The sequence below is a fragment of the Ranitomeya imitator genome, chromosome 3 (assembly GCF_032444005.1).
Source record: "Ranitomeya imitator isolate aRanImi1 chromosome 3, aRanImi1.pri, whole genome shotgun sequence".
Lineage (NCBI taxonomy): Eukaryota > Metazoa > Chordata > Amphibia > Anura > Dendrobatidae > Ranitomeya > Ranitomeya imitator.
In genome coordinates, this window is record NC_091284.1 from 385,921,126 (window position 1) to 385,947,313 (window position 26,188).

Genomic DNA, 26,188 nt, shown 5'->3' on the forward strand with positions numbered 1-26,188 from the left:
TTTAAATAGTTACAGGAGGAATGAAGGCCCCGTTGGCAAGCTTATAATCTACATATTGTCTCCTCCACCTACTCCGCTTCCTTCCCCATCTCCTTAGTAGGAAAGTGCCGGCAGTGTGTGCGCGCTTTTGGCATTCTCACCCTGCTGCTACTGGCTTGTCTGTGGTGCAGCCTTACTTCTTCCTTCTGACTCCACTCTTTAAATACAACATACCCAAAAGGGGGAACTCCACCTTGCATATGCTGGAGAAACTGTGCGAACAGCAGAAGGCAATAGTGAAATTTCAGCTGCACCATGCACAGGTGAGTTGCTCTGCAGAAAACCACCACTTCGCCACCAATGAGTGGGCCTCCATATCGAGACGTGTGTGCTGTTTTGCACTTCTTGGAATACTCCACCAATATGCCATCATCACCATTAGTATCCCACTTTTATGCCTCCTAAAAAAACAAAGCTTCAAGCAATCAGGGTTGAGATGGTGGCAGAAGAGGAAGAGGAGGGGGAACAGGGATCATTCACACCATTAACATGCCAAGCATCCACACGTGGAGGATGGGTTCCTGTACCAAAGAGGCCAGGTATATAAATGTCCAGGCAGGGTACAGTTTAATATGATGAAGAGGAACAGGAGTGTGAGGAGGAGGATGAGGAACAATTGCATTTAGAGCAGGGTGGCACTCAAACCAGCTCGCATGCATCAATGAAGATACAGATGATGCAGAGGAGCCAGACGATACACCTTCCACCGAGGACAGCTTCTAGCTGCTTCTGTTCAGCCTGACACACATGAGATAATATATGCTGCAGTGCCTAGGCAATGACCCGTGTCTTTCCCGTATTGTTACAAGTGCTGATTATTGGATGGCCACCCTGCTGGCAGAAATGTGGAAAACCTTACTCAGCACATCGCAAAATCCAGCTCCACCATCTGATAAGGTCCCTATTTTGGTGCAATACAAACAGATTTTCTTTGGTACTGTATAAACAGAGGCTTTTTGGAACAGGACTCCTAGAAGCTTTTGGGTAAAGTCAAAACATTTGCTTTTTGGAACGTTACACAGAGAGGATTTTTGTCACTGTACTCCCAGAGGATTTTTGGTAAAGTCTAAACAGAAGTTTTTTGGAAAATAACACACACGAAGTCTTTTGGCACAGTACTCCTTTAGGTAAAGTAGAAATAGAGGCTTTGAGCACAATACTCTCAGAGGCTTTTTGATAAAATAGAAATAGAAGCATTAGTACAGTACTCCCAGAGGCTTTTTGGCAAAGTAGAAACAAATGTTTTTTGGCACATTACACACAGAGGCTTTTTGGTACATTACACACAGAGGCTTTTTGGCACATTACACACAGAGGCTTTTTGGCACATTACGCACGGAGGCTTTTTGGCACATTATACACAGAGGCTTTTTGGTAGATTACACACAGAGGCTTTTTGGCACATTATACACAGAGGCTTTTTGGTAGATTACACACAGAGGCTTTTTGGCACATTACACACAGAGGCTTTTTGGCAAATTACACACAGAGGCTTTTTGGCACATTACGCACGGAGGCTTTTTGGCACATTACACACAGAGGCTTTTTGGTACATTACACACAGAGGCTTTTTGGCACATTACACACAGAGGCTTTTTGGCACATTACGCACGGAGGCTTTTTGGCACATTATACACAGAGGCTTTTTGGTAGATTACACACAGAGGCTTTTTGGCACATTATACACAGAGGCTTTTTGGTAGATTACACACAGAGGCTTTTTGGCACATTACACACAGAGGCTTTTTGGCAAATTACACACAGAGGCTTTGTAGGAAGAGCTGTATATTCTTATTGTATTATAATGTCCTTATGTCCTTAATGGTCCTTATTACTTCTAATCTCTTTTTTGTGAATTTATTTGTGCAGCATAAAAAACACAACTTTTTTGCCATATTTATTTTCAATTTGGAATTTACTGTGTGGGATAAATATTAGGATATGTTACTTGTTGGAACAGTTGTGCATTCAGCACATAGCAAATGTAATTTTTTATTTCTGAAATATTTTTATGATACAGGAAAATGGTGTATTTGGCAATTTTATATTTTTCTAATTTTTTTAAATACTATTTTTCTTCTTTATTAGTTCTCCTAGGGGAATTGAAATTGCAATTGCTTGATGGCTTGTACAATACATTGTAATGCTGTGGTATTGTCATCTACTATATAATTGTGTAAGGGTCACTTCCGTCTTTCTGTCTGTCTGTCCTTCTTTCTGACACGGTTATTCATTCACTGATTGGTCTCGGCAGTTGCCTGTCATAGCTGCCGCGACCAATCAGCGACGGGCACAGTCCGGAAGAAAATGGCCGCTCCTTCCTTCCCGCAGTCAGTGCCCGGAATCCGCATACTCCCCTCCGGTCAGCGCTCACACAGGGTTAATGGCAGCATTGACCGCTGTGTAACGCACTCGGTAAACGCTGCTATTAACCCTATGTGACCACCTTTTTACTATTCATGCTGCCTGTGCAGCATGCATAGTAAAAATATCTAATGTTAAAAATAATAAAAAAATAAAAAATAGTTACATACTCACCCTCCGGTGGCCCCCCGGATCAGGAACTGGCCTTTTCCGCTCCACGCGACGCCCCGGTGACCGCTGCATGCATTGCGGTCTCGCGAGATGATGACGTACAGTCTCGCGAGACCACTACGTCATAATCTGGCGAGACCGCAATGCAATCTTCAGACCGGAGCGCGCGACAAGCATCAGGAACCGCCCACTTCGATCCGAAGGCTCCAGGAGGTGAGTATGTAACGATTTTTTATTTTAATTCTTTTTTTTTAACAGGGATATGGTGCATACTACATGACTGGCCAATATACTACGTGACTGTGCGGTATACTACGTGACTGGCCAATGTACTACATGACTGGGCAATATACTACGTGGCTGGGCAATATACTACGTGGCTGACCAATATAGTACGTGACTGTGCTGTATACTACGTGACTGGGCAGTATACTACGTGGCTCTGTGCTGTATACTACATGGCTCTGTGCAATATACTATGTGACTGGGCAAGCTGGGCAATATACTACGTGGCTGGGCAATATACTACGTGGCTGGGCAATATACTACGTGGCTGGGCAATATACTATGTGACTGGGCAATATACTACGTGAACTACGTAGCTGGGCAATATACTATGTGGCTGGGCAATATACTATGTGGCTGGGCAATATACTACGTGGCTGGGCAATGTACTACATGGCTGGGCAATATACTATGTGACTGGGCAATATACTACGTGAACTACGTAGCTGGGCAATATACTATGTGGCTGGGCAATATACTACGTGGCTGGGCAATATACTATGTGACTGGGCAATATACTACGTGAACTACGTAGCTGGGCAATATACTACGTGGCTGGGCAATATACTATGTGGCTGGGCAATATACTACGTGGTTGGGCGATATACTACGTGGACATACATATTCTAGAATACCCGATGTGTTAGAATCGGGCCACCATCTAGTATATTATAAAATTACAAAACCCCGAGTTAGATTTTGGTTCAAGATTTACAACACAGCGGACACATGCACAGTGTTTAGTGGGATCAGTCCCTGGGTTCTCTCCATACATATAGTGCTCCCATCTGTTCTTCAAGTAGTGAAATGTTTGGCTGATTGGTGTATACCATATTTTTTTGGATTATAAGACCTATTTTTTCCCAAAATTTTGGGGGGAAGATGGAGTGTGCCTTATAATCTGATTTCAGCTTACCAGCTGAGGTGGAGCAGGTTCCCAGTGTCGCTGCTGCAGGAAGCTTCTGGCAGCTGCAAGAGTGGGGCGATGCTGCATGTACCAGGCTAGTAGGAGGGGGTGTTCAGCAATGCAGGTGCTTCACCAACATTTTATGAAAGCCGGAAACCCCACAGTTTCCATGCTTTTGAATACGGTGAACCCCTGGAAAATGGTGGCCGGAAGCAGCGCATGCACAGATGAAGATCTCGGCATCGAGATCTCATCTCTCTTGATCTCGGCTCCCGAGATCTCATTTATGCATGCGCCACCTCTGGCAGCCATTTTCCTGGATTCCACTACATTCAAAAGCATAGAAATTGCAGGTGTTCTGGGCTTTCACAAAATGTTTGCGGCGCGCGCGCACTGCCAATCGCCACCTTCTATCAGTCTGGGGCTCGCAGTATCTCTTGATGCCGCCAGCTTCCTGCACCAGCGACTCTAGCACCTGGGACTCTGCTCCACCACCGCCACCCCCCAGGTAAGCTACCATAAAAGTGGATTATAAGACACACCACCATTTCATTAAAAACATTTCTTTCCTACTTTCCTCCCCAAAATTTTGGGTGCATTTTATAATCCACAAAATACGGTACTTCTTTTTGACATATCAAAATACATTTTGCTTTAGGATCTAGGTGTCTGGCTTTCACACTTTACTATTAAATGAAAGAATACTGTATCTCAAACATAGTAAAATAGTATAAAAACTCACAAAAAGTAATATTCTACTCACAAAGTAACATTGTATGTGTTTAACCTGGAATACCATGAAACATATGGTGAATTAGAACATATATAATAGGATAAGTAGATGTTTCCATCACCATTCTTATTTGACAAAGCTATTTTTTTATTGATCCCATTAACTAATTGTCCTTTTCTCCCCATGTCGGTGGTGTAAAATAGTAATAATAACAGTAACATGAAGCATTCAACATACATGGAAATAAAAATGAGTAGAGTAAATCAATGGGAGGTCATTGTTCGGAGCCAGCTGTGGTCATCTTGAGCATTTCATCATTTATCTGTCTTCTATCTCTCTAGTGCATTAGGTAGGCCCATCTCTACTGGAAAGCGATGCCTTCAGCATTCTGATTTGCTCTTCAAACAAATAAAACATGCTTTGATGTTTGCCTGAAACATCTTTCTTTTGTTACACCACAGAATAACATATTTCCCGACCTGTATCTTCTAACTTCTGAGTCATGTATGATATTTGCTTAACTCTTCTCATTACAAGCGGCAGCCACAAACCTTTCACCATCCTCCCTTTTTCTTCATATGTGAAGTGATTGTATCCATGGCGACAAAAAAAAAAAGAAGGTTTTCACTTTTCTGTAATTTCACATGCTTTTTTGCACTCAGTGTATGGCATGTGACTTACATTACATGTTGATACTATACCAGTTATGTAGGCGATGTATAGCCTCTGGCAACAGCATGACATTGCGCTATGCACGGATTCTAAAAGGGAATATTGATATTACTGTCATATACATCATAATAAAGAACATTGCTAAACGGCAGTTTTACATTTTGGAGCAGATCAGTGGTTACTTGACATTGTTTATGTCATGATGTCTGGAGACCGGCTGGGAACACAGGTCTGAGACTGGAGGAGCCGCACTCTTCAAAGGTAAGCACCCTGGATCCATTAATAAGGGGTTGTCGGGAATAGGGAAACCCATTTAGGATATACCCAAGAATCTAAATATGAGACTATTTTCAGCTCTAAATAGGTTTCTTAAGCAGGGGAGCTACCACCACCACTTTTACATAGGAAAAATGACTATATAAAGCAGCCAATATAAAAGAATGAATTTTCAGAAATGTTGCAGTCAACAGGCTTCTGTTTTTTTCCTAACCAGATCTATATATTCTTGCCAACTTTCCACCCGTCACATGCTAAGTGCCCTGATTTTTAGCTATGAGTTATTTGAATTGCCCTGCAATCAAATGTGGATAGGAAAATTATTTAAAATAATATAGAATAAAAAAAGAAAACATTATAATCTTGAACCAGGAGTCAGAGGTCCAAGTGGAGCAGAAGGTTAAGGAGGTGGAGCTGTAGGTGGAAAAGATAGAGGAGGAGGGGCTTTTTAATTTTTTTCAATTTTTGGGGGGTATTGTGAAAATAGACAGTCTAATAATCTGCTGACGACTCTCTTTCTGTATAAAGGCCTTGTAATACTCTGCAGGAGATGTGACTTTGTTTTGGTGACAATGTAGCTGCTGCAAGGAGAAAGAGGCCGTGGTCGATCTATGTCTGCTATGAGCCCAAATGAAACGCTTTCCTCAGCTGTAATCAGGTGACAGGATGTTCTGTATAATTTCATAGGCCCAAGTACTGTTGGATGAATAGTGAGGTCAGAACAATTAGAGGTGGTTTTAGAATGGTTGCCTGAGAGTACCTTCAGTTCCTTCGCTTTTTCTTCCACTCAATGTCCTTCTAAAAGTGTAGATTTGGCACCAGCGGCCAATGGGCATCTGTCTTCCACCTCACCCCATCAGACAAACAGTCTGATCCCAAAGTCTTGCAGCAGTCACTTCTGTTTTTTGATGACTCTGCTGGCTGTGGGTCATCTAAATGGCCATGCTCTGCAATTCGAAGAGATTGAGTGCACTGACGCCCAAACACTTGTTCTGTTGGAGTATGAGTATGTTCATTTTATTTCTATAGACCAACATATTCCACAGCACTTTATAATTAAGGGTGGACATATAAAGACAAAAAAAAATCAATACAAAGTATCCCAATGTATTGTTACCGCTATATAAATCACTGGTGAGGCCACACCTAGAATACAGGATCCAGTTTTGCGCTCCACATTTTAAAAAGAATATTCTGGAGTTATTTCAAAGGCGGGTAACAAGATTATTACAAGGGATGGAAGGACTCTCATATGATGAGAGATAGAAATAGTTGGGCTTGTTTAGCTTATTAGCTTAGAAAAAATCACCTCAGATGATATCTCATTTACATGTATAAATATATGTGCGGTCAGTACAAAACACTGGCACATGACTTATGTCTTCCAAATACCATACTAAGGACCAGGGAGCACTCATTATGGGAGGAAGAAAGGCGATTCCGGCAGCTAAGTAGGAAAGGGTTCTTTACGGTTAGAGCAGTCAGACTGTGGAATGCCCTACCACAACAGGTAGTAATGGCAGACACTCTAACAGCTTTTTAAAATGGCCTGGATAATTTCCTGGATACATATAACATTGTGGGTTATAGTTAAATCAGTCACAAATGTACAATTGGTGGAGAAAAGTTGAACTTGATGGACGCAGGTCTTTTTTCAAGCTATGCAACTATGTGACTATGTAATTCAGTTTAAATAGTTACAGGAGGAATGAAGGCCCCGTTGGCAAGCTTATAATCTACATATTGTCTCCTCCACCTACTCCGCTTCCTTCCCCATCTCCTTAGTAGGAAAGTGCCGGCAGTGTGTGCGCGCTTTTGGCATTCTCACCCTGCTGCTACTGGCTTGTCTGTGGTGCAGCCTTACTTCTTCCTTCTGACTCCACTCTTTAAATACAACATACCCAAAAGGGGGAACTCCACCTTGCATATGCTGGAGAAACTGTGCGAACAGCAGAAGGCAATAGTGAAATTTCAGCTGCACCATGCACAGGTGAGTTGCTCTGCAGAAAACCACCACTTCGCCACCAATGAGTGGGCCTCCATATCGAGACGTGTGTGCTGTTTTGCACTTCTTGGAATACTCCACCAATATGCCATCATCACCATTAGTATCCCACTTTTATGCCTCCTAAAAAAACAAAGCTTCAAGCAATCAGGGTTGAGATGGTGGCAGAAGAGGAAGAGGAGGGGGAACAGGGATCATTCACACCATTAACATGCCAAGCATCCACACGTGGAGGATGGGTTACTGTACCAAAGAGGCCAGGTATATAAATGTCCAGGCAGGGTACAGTTTAATATGATGAAGAGGAACAGGAGTGTGAGGAGGAGGATGAGGAACAATTGCATTTAGAGCAGGGTGGCACTCAAACCAGCTCGCATGCATCAATGAAGATACAGATGATGCAGAGGAGCCAGACGATACACCTTCCACCGAGGACAGCTTCTAGCTGCTTCTGTTCAGCCTGACACACATGAGATAATATATGCTGCAGTGCCTAGGCAATGACCAGTGTCTTTCCCGTATTGTTACAAGTGCTGATTATTGGATGGCCACCCTGTGCAGAAATGTGGAAAACCTTCCTCAGCACATCGCAAAATCCAGCTCCACCATCTGATAAGGTCCCTATTTTGGTGCAATACAAACAGATTTTCTTTGGTACTGTATAAACAGAGGCTTTTTGGAACAGGACTCCTAGAAGCTTTTGGGTAAAGTCAAAACATTTGCTTTTTGGAACGTTACACAGAGAGGATTTTTGTCACTGTACTCCCAGAGGATTTTTGGTAAAGTCTAAACAGAAGTTTTTTGGAAAATAACACACACGAAGTCTTTTGGCACAGTACTCCTTTAGGTAAAGTAGAAATAGAGGCTTTGAGCACAATACTCTCAGAGGCTTTTTGATAAAATAGAAATAGAAGCATTAGTACAGTACTCCCAGAGGCTTTTTGGCAAAGTAGAAACAAATGTTTTTTGGCACATTACACACAGAGGCTTTTTGGTACATTACACACAGAGGCTTTTTGGCACATTACACACAGAGGCTTTTTGGCACATTACGCACGGAGGCTTTTTGGCACATTATACACAGAGGCTTTTTGGTAGATTACACACAGAGGCTTTTTGGCACATTATACACAGAGGCTTTTTGGTAGATTACACACAGAGGCTTTTTGGCACATTACACACAGAGGCTTTTTGGCAAATTACACACAGAGGCTTTTTGGCACATTACGCACAGAGGCTTTTTGGTAGATTACACACAGAGGCTTTTTGGTACATTACACACAGAGGCTTTTTGGTAGATTACACGCAGAGGCTTTTTGGCACATTACACACAGAGGCTTTTTGGCACATTACGCACGGAGGCTTTTTGGCACATTACATACAGAGGCTTTTTGGCACAGTACTCACAGAGGCTTTTTAGTAAAGTAGAAACAGAGGTTGTTTGGCACAGTAGAAATAGAGTATTTTTGGCCCATGAATGGGAAAGAGATGGCTGCAGAGTAGAATTTTTTTCAGACACACTACTTGCAAAAAAAGCTACAGAGTACAGTTATTATTTACACACATTCTCGCAAAAGATGGCAGCAGAGTACAATAATTTTTACACAAACTACTCGCAAAAAAAGCTGCAGACTACAATAATTTTTACAAACGCAAGCTACTGTAGAGTACAATAATTTTTTACACACACTACTCAATGACAACCGCTACAGAGTATAATTATTTTTACGCACACTATTCGTATAGTATAGACACAGCGGTACAGTAAAATTATTTGTTTGGCCTACAGATGGCAATGTGATGACTGATGTTGATTATTTATTTCTCAGCCTAATAGAAAACGCACAGTGGTCCTGAAAAATTATTTATTTGGCCTACAAAAGGCAGTGATATGGCTGATGCCAGTTATTTATTTGCAACAGTAATAGGAAAAAAAAGTGGCCCTGAAATTTTTTTTCTCAGATTACTACAAAACAGACAGTGTTCCTGAAAGATTATTTCTTTGGCCTACAAATGGCAATCAGATGGCTGTTGCCAATTATTTATTTGGAACACCAACAAAAAAAAACTTGATAATCAGACCATAATACACTTAAAATAATGTTTTATTAAATATGATGTAAAATATGAACATGATACAGTGGGGCAAAAAAGTATTTAGTCAGTCAGCAATAGTGCAAGTTCCACCACTTAAAAAGATGAGAGGCGTCTGTAATTTACATCATAGGTAGACCTCAACTATGGGAGACAAACTGAGAAAAAAAAATCCAGAAAATCACATTGTCTGTTTTTCTAACATTTTATTTGCATATTATGGTGGAAAATAAGTATTTGGTCAGAAACAAACAATCAAGATTTCTGGCTCTCACAGACCTGTAACTTCTTCTTTAAGAGTTTCCTCTTTCCTCCACTCATTACCTGTAGTAATGGCACCTGTTTAAACTTGTTATCAGTCTAAAAAGACACCTGTGCACACCCTCAAACAGTCTGACTCCAAACTCCACTATGGTGAAGACCAAAGAGCTGTCAAAGGACACCAGAAACAAAATTGTAGCCCTGCACCAGGCTGTGAAGACTGAATCTGCAATAGCCAACCAGCTTGTAGTGAAGAAATCAACAGTGGGAGCAATAATTAGAAAATGGAAGACATACAAGACCACTGATAATCTCCCTTGATCTGGGGCTCCACGCAAAATCCCACCCTGTGGGGTCAGAATGATCACAAGAACGGTGAGCAAAAATCCCAGAACCACGCGGGGGGACCTAGTGAATGAACTGCAGAGAGCTGGGACCAATGTAACAAGGCCTACCATAAGTAACACACTACGCCACCATGGACTCAGATCCTTCAGTGCCAGACGTGTCCCACTGCTTAAGCCAGTACATGTCCAGGCCCGTCTGAAGTTTGCTAGAGAGAATTTGGATGATCCAGATGAGTTTTGGGAGAATGTCCCATGGTCTGATGAAACCAAACTGGAACTGTTTGGTAGAAACACAACTTGTCGTGTTTGGAGGAAAAAGAATACTGAGTTGCATCCATCAAACACCATACCTACTTTAAAGCATGGTGGTGGAAACATCATGCTTTGGGGCTGTTTCTCTGCAAAGGGGCCAGGACGACTGATCCGGGTACATGAAAGAATGAATGGGGCCATGTATCGTGAGATTTTGAGTGCAAACCTCCTTCCATCAGCAAGGGCATTGAAGATGAAACGTGGCTGGGTCTTTCAACATGACAATGATCCAAAGCACACCGCCAGGGCAACGAAGGAGTGGCTTCGTAAGAAGCATTTCAAGGTCCTGGAGTGGCCTAGCCAGTCTCCAGATCTCAACCCTATAGAAAACCTTTGAAGGGAGTTGAAAGTCCGTGTTGCCAAGCGAAAAGCCAAAAACATCACTGCTCTAGAGGAGATCTGCATGGAGGAATGGGCCAACATACCAACAACAGTGTGTGGAAACCTTGTGAAGACTTACAGAAAACATTTGACCTCTGTCATTGCCAACAAAGGATATATTACAAAGTATTGAGATGAAATTTTGTTTCTGACCAAATACTTATTTTCCACCATAATATGCAAATAAAATGTTAAAAAAACAGACAATGTGATTTTCTGGATTTTTTTTCTCAGTTTGTCTCCCATAGTTGAGGTCTACCTATGATGTAAATTACAGACGCCTCTCATCTTTTTAAGTGGTGGAACTTGCACTATTGCTGACTGACTAAATACTTTTTTGCCCCACTGTATGTATTAAAAACAAGGGAAACCACAGATGAAAAAAATGGTGGAAGCGCGCACCAGAGAACAATTATACAATGTGAAGAAAAAATGGAAAAATTATATGTATAAATAACTACACTAGTACAATAAATAAATAGACACCAAAGCCCAGTGCATAATATAATGTCACACGAAAAATTATATACTGGGTGTGCGTGAGGAACACAATAATCAATGTTTAAACAAATTGTTTACATTTTTTCATACAGATCTCCAAAAGTTAATGATAGTGAAAAAATAATTTACGTAGCCTAATAGCTGTCAAATGAGGTAGCTCAAGTAAAGAATCACGTGTCCATAAAGTGCATAGTGCCAAATCATATAAACTTCACATGTAAATCAAACAGTTATTATCTAAGTAGGTGCCACTAGTACGAGTGTCCACCACACCCGACGTACGTTTCGATATGACGGCTTCGTCCGGTGTGGTGGATGCTCTGACTAGTGGCACCTACTTAGGTAATAACTTTATGGGCACATGTGATTCTTTATTTACTTGAACTACCTCATTTGGCAGCTATTAGGCTATGTAATTTATTTTTTCACTAATATTAACTTTTGGAGGCTGCAGCCTTTCAGCAAGCTTTATTAGTCTGAAGAACCCAAACAGGAAACGGATGTACATTGAAAAGTCAATGTTCGGAGATTGATACTAGGTGTCCTGTACAGACCTCGAAATTTACCTTCGGGTTCACTTATCCCTAGCATGTGCATGATTTTAGTTCTAAAACATCTATTAAGGATCAGTCTATAAAATAGTAATACATATCGGTCAAAGGTAAGGTAGATAAGTATATATACCTTAATGGGTTAAAGTTGATTAAGCATCCAATAATATTATCTGATGAAACAACTAAGCAGAGATCTGAATACCATCAGCGTCTTCCCCCACTTGTTTCCTAACAAGAGTGAGATAGATAAAAGGAACTTGTGTTTCCCATGTGTATTCCACCTCCGCCCAGTGGAAGTCCAACGCTACAGTCTGTATATGAGCTCAGTAATAAGCAGCAATTCTCTGCATGTATTGTACAATTAGGCTCACTGATTACAGGGAGATGGATGAGACATGGGAATTGGTGAATATATTTCTCCTGCACATTATTTAGACAATATGACTAAGGACCCAAGTCATTTTTTATCTGTAATATAGACAAAAAGGTAACTATATAAGATGATTTGTTTCAAAATAGTGACTAAAGACTACATAGTGTACGTAAAGGATGTAAATGGATTTTTCAGCCTAAGCTCTGAGGAATGACCCATTTAATCTACTGGTTGAGACTCATCTAAGATATTCAATTTCTGTCTAAAGAAAGATTATTTAAATGCAAGCAAATGATTTCAATAATTTGTGTTCATGCATGTATAGCTAATGTCTAGTTATTTTAAAGAGTAGGTTCAGTGCTAACGATGAACTAACGATTTGTAGTGGAAAATTGAACATATAGCGTCTATCTTACTTGCAAAACATTATGGGGATGTCTTAGGTTTTTTTTTAAATCTTATTATTTTCTGCAATAGGAAATTTAAAAAAAATATGCAAACACGTTAAAAAAACATAATTTCATGTTATTATCAGCTTGTTTATCGCTAACAAACTGCAATTTCTTTAAGCACTATTCTTACAAAACTAAACCTCAAACCTGGTGGTACAACCCTTCGACTCACATTCATCAACTGACCTCGGTGTACAATTCGTGGCTTAAAGTGTTGGCACCCTTGAAATTGTTCCAGAAAAAAACACATGATTTGTTATACACATGGTTATTTCCTTTGTGTGTATTGGAACAACACAAAAAAAAACAGAAAAAAGGCAAATTGGACATAATTTCACACAAAACTCCAAAAAATGGGCCTGACAAAATTGTTGGCACATTTCCAAAATTGAGGGTAGACATCTCTGTTTCAAGCATGTGATGCTCATTAAAAGTCACCTGTGGCAAGTAAAAGGTGTGGGCAATGTGAACATCACACCTGAAACCAGATTAAAAGGGGAGAAGTTGACTAAATCTTTGCATTGTGTGTGTTAGGTGTCGATGTTCTCCCGTTGTGTGGGATAGATCCCAAGCATTGCCTGCATTGCTGCAAGTGCTGCTCAGCACAGACATCGGTCTCAGTGTCTTGCTCAGGCTCACGGTATTCGTTTGGTTACTGCTGGCTTTCCAGTCAAGCCTATGGTAACCAACGATATGCAGGTGCAGCCTGATGGCTGAGAGTCTAAGTCCAGAGATCTCCCTACTGAGCATGTCTATGATGTGGCAACTGCTTATTGGTGGTCAGACGTTTGTTGCACCGGTGAGGTGTCAGCTTCAGATTGGCCTGTGGGTGATGCCTCGGCCGACTGGGCGTGAGTCTTTGAGGTGGAGCCTTGTGTATAAAAGGCCCTCAGTGGCGCACTAGTATCTTTAATGTGTGGTGTATATGAGTGGATACTCTACCACTCTGGTTGCATGTTCGAGTGTGTCGCTCTATACACAGAGAGTACTATGTCGGCAGATACGGTTAGGACTTGGTCATTTCTCCTTGGCTTAGCATCTGCTTCCTTCATGAGTGCGGTTAGCACAGTTGAGTTACAGAGCAAGTCCAACCCTCAGGCTAGACTCCTCTGAGAAAGCGACAGGATCTTGCACCTAGTGCCACTTGAGTTCATTTCTGTTACAACGCTTCTGCTTCCCGTGCATGGTTAGCACAATTTACTGGCAAGAGGCAAGCGTTACACCTTTGTGTAACTTCCCAAGTGATGTTTAACAGGGTTTACTATGCTAATTACTTCTCGCAGTACCACTCTGTGCAGTAACTGAGCTGGGTACTCTGAGTCTTGTTCACATTGTGTGACATTTAACACAGTGTGTTTTTTGGCGATCGCTCGCTGTCTAGTTCCGCCATTGTTCTCTAGCAGCAGTTATACAACTCTTCACGGTATACCCTGGGTTGCGATTGCACTCCTCTTTTTATTTTTATTCAGTGCAATTGGCCAACCCTAACAGTGTGTCTGTGTGTGCCACAGTAAGCATGGAGAACAGAAAGCAGAGAAGAGAACTGACTGAGGACTTGAGAACCAAAACTGTTGAACAATATCAACAATCGCAAGACTACAAGTCCATCTCCAGAGATCTTGATGTTCCTTTGTCTATGGTGCCAACATAATCAAGAAGTTTACAACCCATGGCACTGTAGCTAATCTCCCTGATTGTGGACAACAGAGAAAGATTGATGAAAGGTTACAACACAGAATAGTCCGAATGGTAGAAAAACGGCCCCAATCACATCCCAAAGAATGTCAAGCTGTCCTGCAGGCTCAGGGTGCATCAGTGTCAGTATGAACTATCCATCGACATTTGAATGAAATTAAATATTATGGCAGGAGAGCAAGGAGGACTCCACTGCTGACACAGAGACATAAAAAATCTAGACTGCATTTGCCAAAAAGCACATGAGTAAGCCAAAATCATTCTATGTAAGTGCTGTGACAAAGTCACTGACAAATAAATGGAGAAGAGATATGATTCACTGAGGCTAGTTTAACGTCAGTGATTTGAAATTTAGAAATTGCTCCTGCACACTAAGCGCTGAGAGGGGTTAATTGGCCACTTAAAGGGCTAGGCTCTTAAGTGAACAACTAAAAAGCACATGGGAGGTTGTTAACATATCATCACCCCATGGTGGGGTTTAGAAGGTAAATAGTCAGCCTTCTCAGTCATTATGTGTTTGGTAGGCCTGGAGAGTGGAGCTTTAGTGCTGTGTGTATGGTTTGCTAATCCTGAGCAGGCGGATTCTCACAGCTGAACAGACTGCATACCATTTTGTTTTGTTTTCCTATTTTGCCAGAGGGGCCATGTTTATTTTAACTTTGCACTGGTTTATGTATGTCGCATGTACTGTATATAATAAACCATTAGAAGATTTAAAATACCATATTTCCTGTGTCTACCTCCGTGTGCAGCTAAGTGAGCCGATCTACCACGGCATCATGAGGACAGATGAGATCAAGATAGAGCTTTTTGGTAAAGCACATTATTCTATTGTTTGCGGAAAATGGAATGAGGCCTACAAAGAAAAGAGCACTGTACCTGGGGTTGTTTTGCTTACTCTGGCTATGGGTGCCTTGACTGTGTGCAAGGCATCATGAAATCAGAAAATTACCAAGGGATTTTGGGTCGTAAAGTAGTACCCAATGTAAGAAAGCTGGGTTTTCATCCTAGGTCATTGGTTTCCAGCAGGACAGTGACCACAAACATACTTCAAGAAGCATCCAGGAATGGATGGAAACAAAGAGCTAGAGAGTTCTGAAGTGGCCAACAATGAGTCTGGATATAAATCCCATTGAACACCACTGGAGAGATCTTAAAATTGCTGTTGAGATAAGGCACCCTTCAAATATGAGACCTTGATTGCAATTCTTTATTCCAAAGGGTGTGCAACCAAATATTAAGTTGAGGGTGCCAGCAATTTTGTCGGCCCATTCTGGGGGTTTGTGTGAAATGATGTCCAATTTACCTTTTTGTCTATGTTTGTTTGTTTTGTTACAATACACACAAAGTCAATAAACGTGTATAGCAAAACGTGTGAATGCAATGACTATCTGGGAGAAATACTTCATTTTGTGGCCATTAAAAGGTATCAACCACTGAAGACTCTCAATTCTAAATATTTTTCATTTTGTGGAACAATTTGAAGGGTGCTATCACTTTTGGCTGTGACTGTAATTTAATCAAACAATCAATATTTTACCTGACAATGGTGCTTAATAATGCTCAGTTCCATTTTGAAAGGGATAGTTGTACTAAAGAAATATGTTTAAGTTGTCTCTTGAGGAATCGCCAGGTCTTTTACTTATTTCCTGATTGTTCAGAGTTCAGCACTCCTCTTTTAAGGACAGTTCTGGTCAGTTTCCTTCTTCTACTGTCACTATTCTAAAGTTTTCACTGTTATTATATTCACATATAGATATAACAATGTCTTAGAACAAACACTCGGCTCAGGAAAGTGGGAGCCGTAATTAGGAGAACTTCTTTGGGACTGCCAATGCTGGGTGCTGATGTTGATTGTCAGGAGATTATGATTATGCAGGAATGACAAGAGCAGCTTGGTCAGGAACTGGCAGGGAGGGGGAGAGAAGTGAGCAGCTGACTACTGCATATAAATCAATAGGTTAGAAAGAGTTGAATGTAATGTTAGGAGTTAACTCTTCTCCTGGAATATAACTACTGCGTATACTCCGCTAGACTCTGGTAGCTGAGCTACAGAGATACCAGCTGTACACAATGTAAGATAAAAGCTCTCATTGCAGGAGAATGACAGCAGAAAGAAAAAGCAAGTCAATTGCAAACTTGTTTATATTTGTGTTGTCTACTTAAAGTATTGAAATCACATGGGAATTCTGCTTTTAGTGGGGTTCTACATAAACAATTTCAAGGGTGCTAACACTTCCGGCCCTGACTGTAGCATCTGGTCCATATAGAACAGTAAGATGGATGAAAAAGAATTAGTTTCATCCAAATTTAATGCAAAAGGAGTTGATGAAGTAAGTTACCCCTCTTAATGTCAGGTGACAGAGAAGACAGCCTCATAAAAAATCATATAGTTAGCAAGAAGCATAGAAAACTATTACAGCACATAAGGATTCAGTAGCTTAAACAATATTGGCAGGTTGGTTTGTCATTGCCAGCATTCTGCCAACACTATAGGTGCATGAATTTCCTTTTGTTTCTCCGCCAAGACTGAGCATTTACTTTCAAAATTCTGAATTTTTGGGTGAAATTTTTGGTGAAGACAAATTGTAACATTACTGAGATAGGTGATGGCAGTTGCTACTGAAAAGATTTGCTGTAGATTGGAGGAGAGAAGAGCTTTTTCTTTTCTCCTCTACGTACAATCTTAACAGCAGCAACTACCAGCTCCTATCTCGGTAATGTAACAATTTGTCTTCACCGAAGATTTTACCCGAAAATTCAGAATTTTGAAAATAAATGCACAGTCATGGCGGAGAAAGAGTTAGATTTATCTGATAAGCTATATTAAAAAGTTTTTTTATTTTCATATGTATTAGTAATTTATCAAATAATAATTAATTAAAACAATGGTTGCTATTTAACAACCCAAGAACTTTTTATTTTTACACTTTAGTTATTTGGTCCTCTTCTTCCAAGATCCATAACCCATAATTTTTTTATGTTTTCTATCGACATAGACTTATGAGGATATGTTTTTGCAAGAATGGTTATACTCTTGAATGATATCATTCATTTTCTCATATTTACTGAAAACCAGTGGAAAAAATCCAAATGCTGTAAGAGTTGCAAAACAATGCAATCCAGCCATTGTTTTATTTGGGGAGGGGGTTATACTGTTCATTGTGCTGCAAAAATGATCAGACAAAATGATTCTTCAGCTTATTATAATGATGGCAGTACCAAGTTTGAAACCATTTTAGTGAGACATGATATTTTGATCGCTCTTTATTATGTTTTCGGGGGAAGAGTGACAGTATAAGGGGAAATCACTGTTTTCTAATGGAGCTCAGCCTGTAGCTCAGCTTGATTGGAGGACCAAGATACAAGAGACAGAGGAGACCTTAATCAGGTCATGGATGCCATGGTAATTTATCAGCTCCCCGCAGTATTGTTGAGGGGAGCCAATGGAAGCTGGTGAACGCATATTCTATGAAACGCAGCCAATGACTGTTTGGTATGAAGCAGTCTTTGCACATTAGACTGCTTCATATATTCCTTATCGCTGTATGATGAAAATGTGTGTGATATGTCGTTAAAAGTTAATATGCATGGCTGGTCACAAAGGAAGGCAGTAAAGATCATCAAACCATTTGAAGTTTGAATTTCCAAGTTTCAATTATTTTTTTACTAAAAAAAAATATATTCTTAGCAATTTGCTGAGAATAGAAAGTATTTCAATTGTCCTGAAAAGATGTATAAAACTCTGAGGTGTCCTTGTACTATATGCAATCTCTTTCAAGCTCTTTAACACAAACACAGCTTTATGCACAAACACAAGCACAAACACAACATATATGGCTGTGGACAGTTGGAAGGTAAATGCTCTTCAGTGCTGAGCTTTCACACGCTATCTGTAATTTTTATTCAGCAACATCCTCTCACTATCCAGATTAGCTTAAAAATGGCTGCTTCAATCCTTGTCTATGCTTTTAAACAGTCTTCCATAGTCCTTCCTGAATGGCTGTTATGTGGTAGCTGCAAGGTGTTATAGGGAAGCTCAGACAGATGAAAGAGCTTTTGTTCTAAGAAAGATTGTTCTCCCGTTAATGTTCTTTCATTGAAAGAAAATTCCCAGAAAAACTGTTTGTCGATCACTGTCACTGTACTTAGAGTATATGGCCAATCTGGGCATCAATTATGGATAATATGGACTAAAATGTTTATAGCTGCATGGCATTATGATCGCTCAACCAACATACTATCTTGTGTAACTGCGGTGTCAGCTAAATTTTCAGAATGAGCTAGCCTGTTTATGCACATAATGAATACCACTTTTTGCTATGGCCATTATAAGACTTGCATTTTTAGCAGTTTTCCTCTTCATTTAGACTCCTCAACATTTTCTCTTTGTGTGCTCTGCCTTTTTCCCCCTTCAGGGGTCTATAGGAGGAGCTGTAAGACTGAGCTCAGGCTCATCATCTGTGTCTATAGGGAATAGTTGTAAGACTGAGCTCAGGCTCATCATCTGGGTCTACAGAGAAGAGGGGTAAGACTGAGATCTGGCTCATCATCTGGGTCTATAGGGAATATCTGTAAGTCTGAGCTCAGGCTCCTCATCTGGGTCTATAGGGAATAGCTGTAAGACAGAGCTCAGGTTCCTCACTTGGGTCTACAGGGAAGAGCTGTAAAACTGAGCTTATTCTCATCATCTTGGTCTATAGGGAAGAGCTGTAAGTCTGAGCTTAGGTTCATTATCTGAGTCTGCAGGAATGAGTTGTAAGTCTAAGCTCAGGCTCCTCATCTGGGTCTACAGGGAAGAGCCGTAATACTGAGATCTGGCTCATCATCTGGGTCTATAGGGAATAGCTGTAAGACTGAGCTCAGGTTCATCATCTGGGTATATAGGGAAGAGCTGTAAGACTGAGATCTGGCTCATCATCTGGGTCTATAGGAAAAAGCTGTAAGACTGAGCTCAGGCTCATCATCTGGGTCTATAGGGAAGAGCTGTAAAACTGATCTCAGGCTCATCATCTGGGTCTATAGGGAAGAGCCATAAGACTGAGATCTGGCTCATCATCTGGGTCTATAGGAAAAAGCTGTAAGACTGAGCTCAGGCTCATCATCTGGGTCTATAGGGAAGAGCTGTAAAACTGATCTCAGGCTCATCATCAGGGTCTATAGGGAAGAGCCATAAGACTGAGATCTGGCTCATCATCTGGGTCTATAGGAAAAAGCTGTAAGACTGAGCTCAGGCTCATCATCTGGGTCTACAGAGAAGAGGGGTAAGACTGAGATCTGGCTCATCATCTGGGTCTATAGGGAATATCTGTAAGTCTGAGCTCAGGCTCCTCATCTGGGTCTATAGGGAATAGCTGTAAGACAGAGCTCAGGTTCCTCACTTGGGTCTACAGGGAAGAGCTGTAAAACTGATCTTATTCTCATCATCTTGGTCTATAGGGAAGAGCTGTAAGTCTGAGCTTAGGTTCATTATCTGAGTCTGCAGGAATGAGTTGTAAGTCTAAGCTCAGGCTCCTCATCTGGGTCTACAGGGAAGAGCCGTAATACTGAGATCTGGCTCATCATCTGGGTCTATAGGGAATAGCTGTAAGACTGAGCTCAGGTTCATCATCTGGGTATATAGGGAAGAGCTGTAAGACTGAGATCTGGCTCATCATCTGGGTCTATAGGAAAAAGCTGTAAGACTGAGCTCAGGCTCATCATCTGGGTCTATAGGGAAGAGCTGTAAAACTGATCTCAGGCTCATCATCTGGGTCTATAGGGAAGAGCCATAAGACTGAGATCTGGCTCATCATCTGGGTCTATAGGAAAAAGCTGTAAGACTGAGCTCAGGCTCATCATCTGGGTCTATAGGGAAGAGCTGTAAAACTGATCTCAGGCTCATCATCTGGGTCTATAGGGAAGAGCCATAAGACTGAGATCTGGCTCATCATCTGGGTCTATAGGAAAAAGCTGTAAGACTGAGCTCAGGCTCATCATCTGGGTCTACAGAGAAGAGGGGTAAGACTGAGATCTGGCTCATCATTTGGGTCTATAGGGAATATCTGTAAGTCTGAGCTCAGACTCCTCATCTGGGTCTATAGGGAAGAGCTGTAAAACTGATCTCAGGCTCATCATCTGGGTCTATAGGGAAGAGCCATAAGACTGAGATCTGGCTCATCATCTGGGTCTATAGGGAATAGCTGTAAGACTGAGCTCAGGCTCATCATCTGGGTCTACAGAGAAGAGGGATAAGACTGAGATCTGGCTCATCATCTGGGTCTATAGGGAAGAGCTGTAAGACTGAGCTCAGGCTCCTCACTTGGGTCTATAGGGAAGAGCTGTAAAACTGATCTCAGGCTCATCATCTGGGTCTATAGGGAAGAGCCATAAGACTGAGATCGTGCTCATCATCTGGGTCTATAGGAAATAGCTGTAAGACTGAGCTCAGGTTCATCATCTGGGTCTGTAGGAAAGAGCTGTAAGACTGAGGCCAAGCTCATCATCTGGGTCTACAGGAAGTACTTGCTTTAAGCGAGCCCACCCAGAAAATTCTCCTTGATTTTATTGCAGTGCCTATAGGTAGTAATCTATAATGTTTGTTATGTTTAACATCTTTCCACTAGGGCTTTGTAATGATATATTAATCCGGAGAACAAATGGAAGTTTGTATAAAAATTAACAAGCTTTATTAGAGACAATACATATACCATAGTTAAAAAACAGGCACATATACAAAAGTGACTGTACAAAAGACGCTATAATACAAAAAAGACACCAGACAAAAAAGAGGGTTTGCCACTAAATAACATTATGTGCACCTAATAGCATGCTAAATGTAGGTATAGACAAGTATATTCTGATACTGTGCCCAAAAGAACCCTATCAATCACATGTAGGGATAGACCCTATGGCAAATTGTAAACCCCTAGTGATAGCGATTCCCAGCCTCCGGTACACATAATATGTGTCAGGCATATGTAAAGTTACTTTGCCCCATATTGTGTCCATAAGCAGAGGGTAGGCAGAGACAACATGTCTTACCTAATGTGGCCGGACCCTTAGCACGCACTATGGTATATGTATTGTCTCTAATAAATCTTGTTAATTTTTATACAAACTTCCATTTGTTCTCCGGATTAATATGTTCATCCCATGGGAGTATATGTGATGGTTGGGTGACTGATAGTTGTCACCATAATGAATCTGGAAATTTTTGTTTTGTAATGATATACCGTAGTAGACATCAAGGTGGCTCAATAGTTAGAACTTGCAACACTGGAGTTCTCAACATTGGACTCAAATCTGATCAAGAACAACGTCTGCATGGTAGTTATAAGTTCTTCCTGGGTTTTACTAGTTATCCTTGGACACTTTAGTTAATTGCCCCATGTGTGCCTGAGATAGTGTACTGAAATTAGAAACCTTATTGGACAGGAACTGATGAACATGGAGAACATTGAGAATCATATTGCCACTGTTTAACTATGGTGTTGGCATATAATTATATGGAGTTAAGTGAGGGTGGCTAACATAATCATTATTTGTCTATAATGTGTCTCTTTAAAGGGAATCTGAAATTAGATTTGTGTTATATAATCTGAAAGCAGCATAGAGTAGGGCCAGAGAGCCTAATTCCAGGAATGTGTCAATTATTAGGCTGTGTGTTGTTTCAATACAATCAGTGTTTTATCAGCAGGAAATTATCACTAGAGGGACTAGATCACATGTGCAGGCCAGTCCAGCTACTCTGTGTAATCCTTGCCCCACCACTTGCTGGCAGTGCACAGTGCACACAGGAAGCTGCCAATCAGGGGTGTGGGTGGGCTTATGCACAGCTCAGCATTATGAACACTGCTACTCTTAGGCTCCTTTCACACTTGCGTCAGTATGGGTCCATCGCTATGCGTCAGCGCGACGTACCGACGCACGTTGTGAAAATTTGGCACAACGTGGGCAGCGGATGCAGTTTTTCAACGCATCTGCTGCCCATTGTAAAGTCCCGGGGAGGAGGGGGTGGAGTTTCGGCCACGCATGCGCGGTAGGAAATGGCGGACCCGACGTAGAAAAAAAAGTTCCCTTGAATGTTTTTTCGTGCTGACGGTCCGCTAAAACACGACGCACGACGGACGCGGCGTATGGCCATACGTCGCGATCCGTCGGCAATACAAGTCTATAGGCAAAAAACGCATCCTGCGGGCACATTTGCAGGATCCATTTTTTCCCCAAAACGACGCATTGCGACGAATGCCAAACGACGCAAGTGTGAAAGTAGCCTTACAGTTGAGAAAACAAGGAATCTATCATCACTGCACCAAGCAGTTTAGTAAGCAAAACATCACTGGAATCAGGCTCTCCTTACATCATGCTGCTCTCAAATTAAATAGCAAAAACCTGGTGACTGAGTCCCTTCCTCTCCACTGTCAGGAATTGTAAGTTCTCAGGTGCAGTTTATTATAAAAAATAGACTATATTTTACTTGCCCTCTTCAGTTCCAGTGCTGAGTCTCCGGTACTGCTCCCTGTACCTGATGATGTATGAAGCTCTAATGTTACATCATCAGTGCTGCAGATAAATAAAAGACACCTGCAACAGTGGCAGAGGCTGCGTGCTGGACCCGGGGAGAGTGACTTAAGCTTACTTTGTGTTTTCACAACAAACTGAGCCTCAGAATATAACTTTACTGAAAATGGACAATCCCTTTAAATTTGACTGCATCACACTTTTTTGTTAAGTACTTTTTTATTTAACAGTCTCATTGTTGTTTCGCAGTAACAGTCCTTTTTAACCTCCAATTTATTCAGACCCTTGTAATGTGATAGTCAGTCATAGAAAAAATACCATTGGTGATGAGAAAAAAAAAAGAGTAAAACAAAAAAAAAACATAAAAATGATTTCTCATTTGCTGTGTGATTGTTATTGTGGCTAGTGGTGGTTGCAAACTTTATCTTTTAGTTCTGTACATTTGTATTAGGAACTATATGACATGGGTTAATTCTTTCCTTCTTATTTCACCAGGTCACAATTGCAGTTTCACCCATCAAGAACCAAATGGAACCGTAGAAAGTCCAGGTTTCCCATATGGATATCCAAATTATGCTAATTGCACTTGGACTATTAGTACAGAAGCGCAAAATCGAATACAGTTGTGGTTTCATTCATTTGCCTTAGAAGAAGACTTTGATGTCCTCTCTGTATATGATGGGGAGCTAATAGCTGAAAACCTAAGGACAAGGTAAAGTACATAATAAGAATTTGTAACCTTGAAAATGCTGAAAGGGAATCTGTCACGTGAAAAAATGTTATTACTTGCTCAAAGACATAAGTACCAGAGGGGAAGCTTAGGTGATTAACCCCTTCAGGACATATGATGTATATAAATGTCAGATGTCATGTCTCCTTCCTTTATGTCGGCTCTGGCGCTGAGCCCGAATCTTTTCCGACACATGACTGCTGATTTCATCAGCTGACATGTGCCCCTAACAGCCGTAGGTGGAATTGTGATCCACCTGCAGCTGTTAACATGTTAAATGCCACTGGCAATCTCTGACAGCAGCATTTATCATGATTCCACCGGATTAGCATCGGCGACCCTGTCACATGATCATGGGTGTTGTGAATTCTGTGGCAGAGCTCCCTCCTGTGGTCACGAGTGGTACTGCGGCTTCTGAGTTTCCTTCCTCAGGTGATGTGGTGAAGTCGTTAGGTGCTGCTCTATTTAACTCCACCTAGTGCTTTGCTCCTGGCCTCCAGTCAATGTTCTAGTATTGGTCTTGCTTCCTCCTGGATCGTTCCTGTGGCCGTCTGCTCTGCATAAGCTAAGTTTTGCTTGTGTTATTTTTGTTTTGCTATTTTTTCTGTCCAGCTTGCTTAATTGGTTTTTCTTGCTTGCTGGTAGCTCTGGGACGCAGAGGGAGCACCTCCGTACCGTTAGTCGGTGCGGAGGGTCTTTTTGCCCCTCTGCATGGTTGTTTGTAGGGTTTTGTGTTGACCGCAAAGTTATCTTTCCTATCTTCGGTCTGTTCAGTAAGTTGGGCCTCACTTTGCTAAATCTATTTCATCTCTGCGTTTGTATTTTCATCTCTACTCACAGTCATTATATGTGGGGGGCTGCCTTTTCCTTTGGGGTATTTCTCTGAGGCAAGGTAGGCTTGTTTTTCTATCTTAGGCCTAGCTAGTTTCTCAGGCTGTGCCGAGTTGCATAGGGAGTGTTAGGCGCAATCCACGGCTGCCTCTAGTGTGGTTGGATAGGATTAGGGATTGCGGTCAGCAGAGTTCCCACGTCTCAGAGCTTGTCCTATGTCTTTTGGTTATTGTCAGGTCACTTTGTGTGCTCTGAACTTCAAGGTCCATTGTGGTTCTGAATTACCTAATCATAACAGTACTGGAGGTCCAAAGTACTAATGCTTCTCAATAGAGGGAAAAAAGAAGTTCTGAGACCATTTTTTTTTCTTTGCACTGTGTTTTGCCTTTTTTTCCCCTAGACATTTGGGTGGTTCAGGACACAGGTGTAGTGATGGACATTAAAGGTCTGTCTTCATGTGTGGATCATCTCACTGCAAGAGTACAAAATATTCAAGACTTTGTGGTTCAGAATTCTATGTTAGAACCAAGAATTCCTATTCCTGATTTGTTTTCTGGAGATAGAGCAAAATTTCTGAGTTTCAAAAATAATTGTAAACTGTTTCTGGCTTTGAAACCTCGCTCCTCTGGTGACCCAGTTCAACAAGTTAGGATCATTATTTCTTTATTACGTGGCGACCCTCAAGACTGGGCATTTTCCCTTGCGCCAGGAGATTCTGCATTATGTAATATTGATGCGTTTTTCCTGGCGCTCGGATTGCTGTACGATGAACCTAATTCGGTGGATCAGGCAGAGAAAAATTTGCTGGCTCTGTGTCAGGGTCAGGATGAGATAGAGATTTATTGTCAGAAGTTTAGAAAGTGGTCCGTGCTCACTCAATGGAATGAAGGTGCGCTGGCAGCTATTTTCAGAATGGGTCTCTCTGAAGCCCTTAAGGATGTCATGGTGGGATTTCCCATGCCTGCTGGTCTGAATGAGTCTATGTCTTTGGCCATTCAGATCGGTCGATGCTTGCGTGAGCGTAAATCTGTGCACCATTTGGCGGTATTATCCGAGCATAAACCTGAGCCTATGCAGTGCGATAGGACTTTGACCAGAGTTGAACGGCAAGAACACAGACGTCAGAATGGGCTGTGTTTCTACTGTGGTGATTCCACTTATGCTATCTCCGATTGTCCTAAGCGCACTAAGCGGTTCGCTAGGTCTGCCACCATTGGTACGGTACAGTCAAAATTTCTTTTGTCCGTTACTTTGATCTGCTCTTTGTCATCTTATTCTGTCATGGCATTTGTGGATTCAGGCGCTGCCCTGAATTTGATGGACTTGGAGTATGCTAGGCGTTGTGGGTTTTTCTTGGAGCCCTTGCAGTGTCCTATTCCATTGAGAGGAATTGATGCTACGCCTTTGGCCAAGAATAAGCCTCAGTACTGGACCCAGCTGACCATGTGCATGACTCCTGCACATCAGGAGGATATTCGCTTTCTGGTGTTGCATAATCTGCATGATGTGGTCGTGTTGGGGTTGCCATGGCTACAAGTCCATAACCCAGTATTAGATTGGAAATCAATCTCTGTGTCCAGCTGGGGTTGTCAAGGGGTACATGGTGATGTCCCATTTCTGTCTATTTCGTCATCCACCCCTTCTGAGGTCCCAGAGTTCTTGTCTGATTACCGGGATGTATTTGATGAGCCCAAGTCCAATGC

At 41.5% G+C, this 26,188-nt stretch overlaps 1 protein-coding gene across 1 annotated transcript in view; it reads left to right on the plus strand.

The window, feature by feature from the left end:
* CSMD2 (CUB and Sushi multiple domains 2) overlaps nt 1-26,188 on the plus strand; it is a 1,686,610-nt gene that overhangs the window by 195,714 nt on the left and 1,464,708 nt on the right. Inside the window, exon 2 of the mRNA XM_069756979.1 lies at nt 23,420-23,636. Within this exon, the coding sequence (XP_069613080.1) occupies nt 23,420-23,636 (217 nt within the window). The remainder of the gene's footprint in view (nt 1-23,419; nt 23,637-26,188) is intronic.